We start from the raw sequence: 13,193 nt of genomic DNA, 5'->3' as shown, positions 1-13,193 counted from the left end.
GATAAATGTAACAAAAGGAACCGATTATGAAAGGGAACAATGCACTAACCTGATGTACAACAGCTTACAAACACGCAAGGCGGTACAGTGAAAAAAAAACGTCGCAAATCCAACTCGCTGGGGACTGAGGCATAGAAAGATACAGTATGTGAAAAGGCGAGATATGTGAACATGTGTACAACAAAAGTTATACACTACGCACAAATTGAGCACTGAACAAAACTAAAGAGCTTTAAATATAGAACGTTAAGCGGTTGTTTACAAATGCAGCACTGTACATTGCTATGTGGTTTGCAAGATACCTACTATAATCACCCAAAAATGTCTGTCCTTAACCCTCGTGACGTCTCTCCACATCGACCAGCCCTCCTAATTAATATTCATGAGCAGGTGACGTCCTCCAAATGGACACCCCCACCCCAACTCATTAATAATCATGAGCGGGTGACGTCACGCAATATGGAGTACTCCCCCCACTAATAATTATGCGCAAGTGACGTCACTCCACATCGAACAGCCCCCCTCATTAATAATCATGAGCAGGTGACGTCCTGCAAACGGACACCCCTCCATTATTATTACCTACTATAATGAGCCAATAATGTCAGTGTGCAACGCTCGTGACGTCACTCCACGTCGACCAGCCCCCCTCATTAATAATCATGAGCAGGTGACATCACTCCACATGGAGCACCCTCCGCCCTCATTAAAAATCATGAGCAGGTAACATCACTCCACATCGAACAGCCCCCCTCATTAATAATCATTATAAAGTGACGTCCTCCAAATGGACCCCTCCTCCATTCATAATAATTAGCGGCTGACGTCACTCCATGTGGGGGGCCGAGGCGCCTCCTCTCCCCTCCTCGGCGTCAACTCACAACCCTCACTACAAAGGCAGAAACCCTCACGTCACGCGATCTCCGTAACGCTGTTGAGACATCAGAGTAAAAAGGACATCACGATGAACAAGGGATTATAACCTTAAAATGAAATAGGTCTGTGTCACCGCGCACTTACAAACTGCACACGCATTAATGCAATGAATATCACGTCGCGGTCTGCTTTTCGCTTGCAAGTTTCATATTTACTGCAATACACTAGTAACCTAAGAAGCCTCCTCCACATTGCGGGGTTTAAGAACTTATGTGGCCCATTCTTATGCAACACAATTCATGTGGTTCCGTTACCTGTCCGGCCACACCTGTTTTAGAAGCTGTGTGCGCCCACTATTCCCAAAAGCCGCTCCTGCTACAGTTAAAAGTGAATCGGACACGAAAACTGTACGGCTTAAACTTCCATCAGATAAACAGGTAACGTGACGTTCCTATTGAGTGCTCAGTCAATACAACTTCAAATTGTAGCACAAATGTTTACCCAAAGGGCATTAGGTTGCCATATCCCTATGTAAGAGCTATTTATTTATATCCACTGGCTACTGACAATGCCAGTTAAGCACAAAGGCCTGCTCAAGATATTAAAGGCCTGGAGGATGTTGGGTGAATTATCCGCAAGGAGATGCAGAAAATGTCATGACACTGCAGTACATGCAATAAGTGTGTGATATTGCCTCTCTCGACACTGCCTTGTCCACTCAGCAGGTGTAAAATTTGCATTACGTTTTGTTTTATCTCCAAAAAACATCACAAGAAATGATTTGTTCACATGAAGGACGGTATATTTATCCTGTCCACGTGTGTGGAATATCTTAGGGTACATCGGATTCCTCTAAAATGTAAGAATATTCAAGAACTGGCCAGTATGATTCTCCTGAAAAGTCTTCAGCATTTGTGAGCCTTTCCCGAGTACATATAAAATAATTATTACAGAATGAATACTATAAGGCACACACCATCCTTATTGAGCCATGCACAAACGTATTTCATTGTTTTCATTCAACAAATTTATTGTATGAAAAGCATGAGCTTAGCGTTGTCCTTCTCGAAAATCCACCTGGAAGTTTCATCAGCAGGATGTGGCCTGTAAAAAAGATGATGCACACCCTTGCTATCCCTTGCATCACGGAGATGATCCAACTGCATGAGAACATGCATGGGTTGTAGATTGTACTCATCAAAATCATCAGCCATGGTCAATCCACTGCTGGGTGAAGGCCTCCCCAAGCCGGCACCACTTCTCAAGATCCTGCATAATCCACCTAGCACCTGCCCGCAAAGCGATTTATTTGCTCTGTCTCCTCGGATTTGACTACTTAGATAAAATGAAAAGCATTGTTTCGCTGCTCATATGGGCAGGGAAATGCGTGTGGGGTCAGTTTTATCCATAGGAAACTCCCTTATCAACACCAGACGAATGATTGGGCGAGCTGATCGCCAATCAGGATGTTAATTTGCAAACTTCCAATGACAGAACAATATTGCAAGACTGTTTTTTTTAACTATATATCAAATACGTTTTAAATCAATCATTATGAGCCGTTGTGAAACAGACTTCAATGCATCCCTCCACATAAACACAAAATGTTTTTAGTCCATTAATTAGCCATTGAGTGCTTGGACCAGTGTATTCCAGTATCATTTAAATAGGCACACTTTGGACCAGTTTAGAGCATCTGGGTCATATTAAGTCAGGCTTGTTAAACCAAATACTATTGGATTGCCAGATTTTGTTGGCAAGAGTACTGCATAGACAATGGATAATGATCTAAAACAAATTTGACAAGGAACTCTTTTACCACATTTAATTAACATATTAGTCCATCAGCATATGGGCCTTCAACAAAAACGTTTTCCAGCAGTATTTGCTTAACGGAACAGATCCTAAATAAGTTATGTTTCAGTTTCATCAGCAGTATGTGGACTATGAAAATAATGATGCTCAATTGCCAGATGTTCTATAAAAAATAAACCCCTGCTGCAACATGGAGTAAAGACAAAAAAGGAACAACAGAAAACGGAAGGAAAGTAGAAAAGTGCAGAAACAGGCATAAAGAGATTTTACACTTGGAATCACATTGAGAGACAGAAGAGGAACACGTGGATTAGAGAACTTGCACAAGTTAAAGACATCATTTTACTATTAAGAAAATAATGTGGGCTGGGCAAGGCGCTAGAACGGATAATAGCCAGCAGTCTAGGAAGGAAATACACCCAAGAGAATGTTCACCATTTCGTTGCATTGCAACACTGCGAGAGGCGGCGACAGCTTGGGGCAGCTTTCATCCAGCAGTGGATTGATCACGACCACTGCCAACGATGACGACGACGATAAACGGCCTCTGACGACTGCTGCGGGGGTACTCGATCAGTACAATATGTTTGTTGCACATGGCATAGTGAATACGTGCCCTCTTGGCCGATTATAAATTAAGCAAGGTGGCTGTCACTCAAGGAAGGCAGGCAGGCAGGCACGGAACCGTGGCTTTCAGACCAGTTTGCCCGGTCGCCCCAGGTAAACAACCACTCCCAGCGCACCATCATCGTCATCACCTCAGAACGCCAACGTGGCACCTGCTCACATTGAAAGACACTGGACTGGCGATAGTTTTTACCGGCACCAGTCATTATAATGACTTTCCTTACAATGTAAATGGTGAGCAGGAAGTCAAAATATATATGAATCTCTACAGGGCCATAACAGCTTTAGGAGAGGGGTAGAGGGACTTGCTGCCCACCCTAAACAGATACTAAGACATCTGAGCATGTTACATTAATCAATGCGCATTTGTCATTGCGATTATTGGTGCTTCAATAAGGCAACCTTATTGATACCAGCCAAATGTTTGACTGAGCACACGTTTTTATGTAAGTTTCATTATTTAATATTATTTTATCAGAAAATCTTAGCAATGGGATTTTCCCCCAATGTATACACTGTATTTTTAAATTTGCATTCGTACGTTTCTCAGCACTTCGAAAATTACTCCTAAACTGAATGCGCTCATACCCGGTTATGAATAAAGGTAATTTATGTATGTTTATGTGTCCATGCACTTTTTACGACTTGCTGTGCATGCATTCTCGATGCAAATGCATTAAAAAAAGATTCCAACCATTCCTAATTCAAACGGATGAAGCCCCCCACCACGCACACCATATTGGTCATGCATTGTTTTTTTTTACCATACTTCACCAGGCAAGGTCACTGCAGTTTGGGGTCTCTAAGCCAAGGTTAGTTTGCTGTAACTACTTCTACCCAGGTCTCCCCTTGAAAAAGAGACTACTGGTCTCAAAGGGTTCTCACATGATTCGAAATAAAGGTCTCCTACTATCACCAATATCTGAGTAAATAATACAATTCTTCACGTATAAATAACGCAATTCAAGACTCTCGCTTTGAGTGGTCTTGAGAGTTCTGCACACATACAGAACATAAACAAAACGAACATAAAATCTGCCAACTGCATTGGGTCAAGACCCAAGCAGTAGGCAACCATCAAGAGAATGTGGCATTTCCATCACTGCATCAAGACCATCATTGCAGATGAGCAATCATGTTTCATGTCTGTGCATTCAGCTTAAGAGAGGCAGCAAACCTCCCCTCAATTAAAAAAAAGTATTGTGGCAATAATAATTTAACATTACACATCAAAATGTATCCCAATGTCAATTGAGACTTGGGGGCCCAATGGTGAAAATTCCACATTGTTATGGTGTGGGTAAGTCCATCAAAAAGGTCTTAAAATAGAGCAGCAGCAGCAGATTCATGGTTCAGTGAAACACTCTTGACTACGTAGTTTGGCGGTCGACTCAACCAATCATACTTACTGGGTCAATAAACCAGTTTGTGGGAGGTTAACAGCGATTGTCCTATATGGACTGACTTCAGGTATAGAAATGTGGAATTTACACTGATCAGAGAGCCGCCTTAAGTCACATGGCCTTTCCACGCCATGTTGATTGTGTTTTTTTTTACCATACTTCACCACGCCGGTCAATGTACTGTGTGTAGGCTGAACTTATTTCGCACCGTACGTAGCCAACCGTACTAATCGGAGATTCGAGTTGGTCAAGTGCTGGGACAGCAGGAACAATTCAGATATCACTTGCCACTGATGTCAGCCGTGGAAGGGACTCGAATTCGGGTTATCAAGTTTATAGCATCGTAGTGCGATAACCACTGTGCCTCCCTATCCATTGCAATTAAGATAACAGGCCATTGAAGATGCAACGAGAGGCAAATTCGCTTCTATCTACGATATCTTATCTGGTAGCCATTACTGACTTTTGGACGCGAATTTTAACCATCGTTAAAGAGAAGAAAATACCTTAACGTCACGGACAGGCGCCAGCAGTTTCAATCAAGTCTGCGCCTTAAAGTTTACCGAGAAGTTAATGTACATATGTAGGGCCATTTGTGTCAATCCACTGCTGGATGAGGGAATCGTTACACCCAGCACAGTGGTGTAAATTCCACGTTATTATGGGGGGGGGTGGGGGGCAAGTCCATCCAAAAAGGACAACCAATGTTGACTTCCAACAAAGTGGTACACTCTTTACTTTATCGACCGCCACACTGGGTCAGGGCGAGTTGAAGGAGGTGCAACGGAGACCCAGGGAGCATAGAAGTACAATACAACAGTTGCTTTTTATTCTGCACCGCTCTCTGCTTGCACACAAAATTACTCCCCTCACCCGTATAGCAAACCTGTTTGTTGCTACCCAGGCTCAAACCTGCTTAGCTTGAGATCTGTCGAGAGCGGGCCCAATTCCTGCTGATGTTTGGCTACAAGGCTATTTAAAGGTAAGGCGAGAGAGAGCGAGAAAAAATGTTAGCACATAATTTGGTGATTCTGCTGCTGCTACCGTTAGCAGTGGTGCACAAGAAATTATAAAATCTACACGTTCGTCAATAATACTTGCGTTATACATTTACATTAACAGTTGCATACCTGTCAACCAATACGGTTTACCCGGTATTCTTGTACAGGGAAAATGAGTGATCAGGTCCATACGGCGTACAGCCGTTTCAATACGGGCATCAACAAAATAAGTAATATTCAAAAAAACTTTTTTTTTTAAACAAGCTTTTATGAAATGTACTAGTAATGGAAGAACTCCACGACTCCAGGAAGTGGCCCCGAAACTTGCCATAACGTAAGGGACAATTAAAGCCAACGTCAGCTTACCATGGACAATTAGACCCAAGCCGAAACACAACATATAAAAATGTTTTAAAAGATTTGTTTTTTATTTTTTATGATAGAATATAGTATTGTCAACAGTATGACATAAGTATACCAAGTTTGCAGTCGATACCATATTGGGAAGTGGGTTTAAATTGAGTTACAAGATTTGAGAATACAATAGTGAGTTAAATAAAAGCGTGTAAAATAATAAAACATTTGTCTATTTGTGTTTCTCCCTTGTGATGTGACTTTGTAGGATGAACTTTGAGATTCATAAGGAGAACGGGGTGGACCAACACGTTCTGAACTGTTCTATAACAACACAGGGCACTGTGATAAGGGGTTGACAGGTCTGTGTCTGTACAACTTCTTTCGCACCGTACGTAGCCAACCCTGCTCATCATAGGCGACGTTTCGGGCAATATCCCTTCTTCAATAGCACATGCATGCATTCGTGCAAAGATACATTGACAGTATCTCTCGATTTAAAGCTTTCGTGACTGCAGGGATTCATCTTCTTGGTTCTTTCGGTAAAGTCACGTAGAATGGAAATAATAAAATAATCAAAATAAAACAATTTAATTATTCTCACGACGTTTCGGCCACAACGCAAGAAGCCGTCCTCAGGTGGAGAACAGGTCTGTCGAGAAGACAGTCAGACCTGTTCTCCACCTGAGGACGGCTTCTTGCGTTGTGGCCGAAACGTCGTGAGAATGATTTTATTATGTTTTATTTTTATTATTTTATTATTTCCATTCTACGTGACTTTACCGAAAGAACCAACCAGATGACAGTATCTCCTTCACACGTGCGTCTCCACATACAAAGTACATGCGTGTATTCTTACACATCCCATCAACCACTGAGTTTGTGTGTAATTTCAGCAGCGTTGTGATCTAAGCAAGAAACACTGGGACCGGTTTTGACACCACGATGTCTCATCAGCAGTCAGATTTGCTGTGGGAATCGATTATGGCACTGCCGATATCACAGACACTGATCTGCATCTGTGGGCTATGTGGTGGTGGTGGGTCTAAGCGAGTTCCGACGCTAAAGGGACGGACCTTCTCCAGGCAGTGCGCTATTGATTTGTATCAAATCTACGATCAAAAACATTACCACGCGGTTGCGTAATCGATGCGTCGTAACGACATTCTCAACGTACGAAGTTTCGGTGTTTTTTTTACCACGTAAAAAGGTCTTCACAGAAGCTAAATGTGTAACACGGTGCGAGAGTACATTTAACGTCGTCGTCAGATCGCCACGAAGACGTGCAACGAGAAACTTTACACGTACTGAAAAAAACCGATATTTTAACGTTAAAAAAACGCACGAATACAACAAAAACGATACTTTTTTACGTAAAAAACGCACAAATAAAACAAAAACGATACTTTTTTAGCATGAAAAAAAATCACACAAATAAACAAAAACCGATACTTTTTTACGTTAAAAAAATCACACAAATAAAACAAAAACGACACTTTTTTACATTAAAATAATCACACAAATAAAACTAAAAACGAGACTATAGCATACAAAAAAATCGCACAAATAAAACAAAACCGAGACTTTTTTAGCACAAAAAAATCACACAAATGAAACAAAAACGAACCGTGATAAGCGCCTTCCCGAGGCACACGGAGCCTCGGCATCCAAACTCGGTGTCGTGCTCAGACTTGTAGTAGCTCAGCGTGCCGTTCGCAAGCATCACGTATCGCTCCTGCCAGCCGTGCAGGTAGTTGGTCCACTTGCTCAGCGTCCCCGCGTACTCTACGCCGCCACCGCCGCACTCGCCTCCGGAGGCCGACGAACCCGACCTGGACGACGCCGTCGACGACGACGACGACGCCACCTCGTCCGCGTCGTCTTCGTCGGAGAGCGTCGGGCTGTTGTTTTCCTTCATCGCCGCGGTCGACTTTCCCTCAAAAATGTCCTCAATTTTGGCGTCGGAGCGATGAGAGTTGGTCGTAGTTTCTGCTCGGTGTGCAAATGCGCACACCCCGCGCGCGTTAAGGGACGACGGTTGTCGAGCGGCGCCAAAAACGTAAACATCCGCGCACGCGACCATAGCCAGTTGGCGGAGCGGGGGGGAGGGGCGTAACGTTACGCGGGGGGGGGAGGGGGCGTGTCAGTCTCGGCGGCCAGAGCCAATAGGAACGCGAGAATCGGCCGTTAATTTATGCGCGCAATAGTCACGCGCGCGCGCCGCAAAAAAACCAACGGGGAAAGTGGGCGGAGTTTGCATAAATTATATTAATGTAGACGCGTCGATTGGTTGCCATACATTATGTTAATGAGTGGTGTGAATAATTATTGCTGACGTAGTGAGTTAGGAACCAATGGGAACGTGAGATGCGACAGCTAATTTATTAATTATGTGAAGAGCAAGCGGGGGGTGGAGTATCGTAAACATTATGTTAATGACACGTGGGGAGGGATTACGTAATAATGTTAATGTGACACTAATTCTAGATTTGAAGCTTTCGTGACTGCAAGGATTCATATTCTTAGGTTTTTTCGGTAAAGTCACGTCGTGATTTTTTGTTTTATTTTATTTTATTTTCATTAATTTTGATGTTTTTTACCTACGTGACTTTACCGAAAAAACCTAAGAATATTAATGTGACACCTTACAGGTAATCGCTCCACCTCGTGGAACCAGTGAAGACATCAACCCATACGGTTCATACCCCGTATTCTTGTACAAATGTACAGGGGAATTGAGTTTCAAGTCCATACGGCGTAGAGCTGTTTCAATCCGGGCAAAATAAAAGGTGTTTGCCTATTTTCATGGTTCTTTCGGTAAGTCACGTATGATAATTGGTTTTTTACCCTTCTATCTGGCAACAAAACTGACACCTTTTACAAGGAGTCATGTTTGCATAGACCGCAATACCTGCAGTCATAATACAAACAAAAAAACATAACTCTGATAATGTGCACTGCCCTTGTAAAAAGGTGTCAGTTTTGTTGCCAGATAGAAGGGTAAAAAACCAATTATCATATTTTTACTGGCAAATGAGGTTCCCATAGTATAATAAAATAATTCTCACGACGTTTCGGCCACAACGCAAGCAGCCGTCCTCAGGTGAAGACCAGGTCTGTCGGGGAGACAGCGTCACCTGAGGACGGCTGCTTGCGTTGTGGCCGAAACATCGTGAGAATTATTTTATTATGTTTTATTTTTATTATTTTATTATTTCCATTCTACGTGACTTACCGAAAGAACCAAGAAGATGAATCCCTGCAGTCACAAAAGCTTTAAATCTAAATGTTTGCCTATTTGTTTGTGTTTCTCCCTTCTGATGGTGACTTTGTAGGATGAACGTTGAGATGTATAAGGGGCACGGGGTGAGCATAAGGTCTGAATTTGGTCTGTAATAAGGTAGGGCACTGATAAGGGGTGACAGGTATGGGGCCGTCCATAAATGACGTCACGCGATTTTGGACGATTTTTGACCCCCCCCCCCCCCCTTTAAATATGACGTCACAAAGCTCTGCCCCCCCCCCCTTCCCCAAAATAAAAACATGCTTCAAATCGCTTTAAACTATTGTCATTGTAGTGCGTATTTAATGTGTCGCTGCACTATGATGTTGTAGGAGAAAACATTTATTAAAAAGTCTATTTAATTAAGTAGAACGTGTTGTCTACATTTATTTAAAGTTGCGCATTTTGATGTGACGTCACATTTCTCACCCCCCCCCCCCCCCCCTCGTCACACATCGTCACAATGTCTGACCCCCCCCCCCCCCCAGGTGCGTGACGTCATTTAGGGACGGCCCCTATGTGAAGATAACGGATGAGATTGAAGGTTCGAATTGGCTTCGGCCGTGAATTGATAAATGTACGTTAAATGCCTCGTTACATTATCGTTGGCAAAAGTAGGCTGTGTGTCACAGGTGTCAAACCCCAAAACCAATGCTGTATATATTTTAATTACCTAAAGACAAAGATCCCCGGTATAGTCTCAACAAGTGCGGTTCGCGAGCACCTATGAAGGCCGGCACGGCACACGAGAGGGTGGGTGGCCAGCACCACGCCTGGTCGTCTTTGTCTCCCTAGCGGCGATGTTTACACACCGCACCAGGTACTCATTTGAGGCTGAGTCAATCTAGGGGAGGAGGCCCAGGACCGGTTGAGATAATCGTCACTGGTGTTGGCCGTGAGCGGGAATCGAACTCGGGTCACTGTTGGGTTCGTAGCGCAGTGCACTATCTTTTTTTGCCCCCAACATTTAGAATCCTGCGTTTAGAATATTTGGCAGATATAAATGTTCCCCGTGATAAGCCACTTCGTTGAGCTATCATCAAAGCAACTCCTATGACTAATTGGGAATGGGACGCAAGCGTAGGATTGATCACCCTGTCGCTGGCCACCTTTGGGGAGGGTGTATCGTGTGAAAGGCCGAAACACCCTAGGAACCAAAGGTACACTACTGACGATGCGCTCCCCAAATGTCACCAGGCTCACTGTTCATGAACTCTTGGAAGTGCTTGCACAAAGGAGAGTACCATCTCATCCTGTGTTTTTTGGAATCTGTGGCACAGGTGACTTCTGAAAAAAAATGTTCAGTGGGTCTTACCTGGTAAATGATAATCGTTTGTATTTAAAAAAAAATAGCTTATAGTTTGTTTATTACCTAACAAGACACACACAGTCATACTGTACAGCTAGTAGTCCTGCATGTCAAACACTTGTTGTGTCGGCTTCTTCCATTGCAGCACGCTTCTTTGTTAAATCCTTTATATGTAAGTCACTTGCTTGCTTGCGCGCTTACGACCGTGCAAATCTTTCGGTCGTTTTTTAACCCACTTCCGTGATCCCATCGAGCTGACATTTTGCACACAGACTCGTTGTGTCGTGACAATTAATTTTTGTGAAAAAAATATTTCCAAAATTTTCCACTTTTAGGAAAAAAATGTTTTCATATTTAATTAAAAATACCAATGTGATAAAAATGAAACTCTTACTCAAGGAAAAACAGGAATGAATAATAAAATAAAACCGATGCCATGCATATAAAGGAGTTATAGTGAAAAACTTAGTTTTTACGGGTTAATTTTGTATTCCCTCCCTTCGTCTCTTTCCCCCCAAGTTGTGATTTGTAACCGTGCCCAATTCAGAGAAACGAATCGTAGGTAACCTTATCTGTCACCACTTCTATTTGGTGCTGTTTGTTGCAGGCCGTTTGGCGTCTTTGGGCCTGTGCTCGGCAATCGTGATTTAAATAAAATAAAAAGCACGAACAAAAAATGAACTGTTCAACATATTTTATTGGGAATTAAAATCGAAAGCTAAACATAGGCAAAACACTACAAGCAAGAATTGTTAATGCATTTTAATTCAGAAATATCGCAACGATTAAACCCAATTATATTGTGTCGCTGTGGCCCGATCAACCAGCCTCCAATGTCAATCCTCAGTATGTCTGAGTGGCAATGCCTTATGTCCGACCCAAAAAACAGACGAGGATTCAGAGACTCCAGTCCTCACGGCCCACATAAAAAGCAAACTGACAGTGGTGCATTTGGTGGTGATGTGGGCAGTAGTAGTTGTGACCGTGTTTGTGGCAAGCCATTGTAGTTGGTAGTTAACCATGGCAGTGGTGCTGGTGAGTGAATGGTGTTAAGGCTATGATAGTGTGGTAGTGCTGAAAGTGCTGATGTAAGTATGTGTTTGTGGATATGATTTTTGGTTGTGGTGGTGTTGGTCGTGGTGGTAGTGTTAGCAGTCGTGGTGGCAAAGGCAGCAGCAGGTGAAGGTTATGGTGGCTAACGTCAGTTAAAGCGGTGGTGGATGTTTGTTAAGTGGTGCTGGCGATGGATGTTTCAGTCGCGTCTGCGGTTGTGTTGGTAGTGGTGGTTATGGAAGTATCAATAGCGTCGATGATCGTAGTGACGGAAGTGGAGGTGTCAGTACGTGTCTGGTGGTGGTAGTAGTGGTAGAATTTTTAGTAGTGGTGGTGTGTCAGTGGTCTATGATGGGGTTGGTGGTGGTAATGTGAGTACAGACAGAAGTATTTTGGGGTGGTGATGGTGGTGATGGCGATGGTGGTTATCGGTGCAACAGGCGATGGTGTTGGAGGTGATGGAGGTGATGGACGTGGAGGTGGTGGGGTGATGGACGTGGAGTTTAATGGACGTGGTGAGATAATGGACGTGGTGGTGGAGTGGTGGAGGTGAGGACGTGTAGGTGATGGACGTGGAGGTGATGGGGGTGATGGACGTGGAATTTTATGGCCGTGGTGGTGGAGATAATGGACGTGGTGGTGGAGATGATGGACGTGGACGTGGTGGTGGAGGTGGTGGAGGTGATGGACGTGTAGGTGATGGACGTGTAGGTGATGGACGTGTAGATGATGGGCGTGGTGGTGGAGGTGGTGGAGGTGATGGACGTGTAGGTGATGGACGTGATGGACGTGGAGGTGATGGACGTGGAGGTGATGGACGTGTGGTGATGGACGTGGAGGTGATGGACGTGATGGACGTGGTGGCAGCGGAGAGGTGACGGGCACGGGCACTGGAGCTCAAGCGCCTCTAGGCCGAGCAGCCTGGCCGCTCGCTGGGTCACACGACTGGGTACGTGGCGTCACTGGCGACGCCACAGTTGTTGTTTCTGTTTCTCGCCAGCCTCATGTAGCCTTGCTCCCCCCACCCAGCGCCCCAGCTGCACACACACACACAACAACATGCACCGTGTCTGCAATGCACGATCGTGTTTGGTTTACCTATGTTAGGTCACGTTTGCACGTTACAGGCACAGATTAATTGATCATAAAAAATATATATTCTCCGGGTCATTGGTAGGTTGGAGTAGAAGCCGCGTGACTCGTAGCTACGTATACTGGATGTGGTGTACCGGATGTGCAAATATGTTTTTTTTTTCCAGATAGCCAACTGGGACATAGGAGGGCTGGTAATAAATTAACAGAGGGACCTTCATACAAGCAAAGCGAAAAGTCGTGTACAAGGCAAGTTTCATCTGCTACTGCTGTGACACGGATCAGACATCGTGAAAGTGACAAAGAAAGTGGAACAAAAACTGGCAATGGAATTAAGAATCGGAGGAGTTTACACTTGGAATGACACAGCACTAAATACC

At 43.9% G+C, this 13,193-nt stretch overlaps 1 protein-coding gene and 1 long non-coding RNA gene across 5 annotated transcripts in view; both read right to left on the bottom strand.

Annotated features, from left to right (window-relative positions):
- The window catches only part of LOC133347263 (ceramide transfer protein-like), a 48,605-nt gene extending 40,447 nt beyond the window's left edge, over positions 1-8,158 (bottom strand). For 3 of the 4 annotated variants that reach the window (XM_061559426.1, XM_061559516.1, XM_061559608.1), the window contains exon 1: positions 7,704-8,157. In XM_061559426.1, coding sequence (XP_061415410.1) covers positions 7,704-7,994 — 291 coding nt within the window. In that variant the 5' untranslated portion in view covers positions 7,995-8,157. Of the gene's footprint in view, positions 1-7,703 lie in introns of all 4 variants that reach the window. The other variant, XM_061559662.1, reaches the window with a different exon arrangement.
- LOC133361321 (uncharacterized) overlaps positions 1-13,193 on the bottom strand; it is a 329,555-nt gene that overhangs the window by 285,444 nt on the left and 30,918 nt on the right. The window lies entirely within an intron of this gene.

The sequence above is a fragment of the Lethenteron reissneri genome, chromosome 1, assembly GCF_015708825.2.
Source record: "Lethenteron reissneri isolate LAM-NWPU_2019-01 chromosome 1, ASM1570882v1, whole genome shotgun sequence".
Taxonomy (NCBI): domain Eukaryota; kingdom Metazoa; phylum Chordata; class Hyperoartia; order Petromyzontiformes; family Petromyzontidae; genus Lethenteron; species Lethenteron reissneri.
Note: the sequence above shows the minus strand (reverse complement) of the source record. Positions and strands in the feature narration are given on the sequence as shown.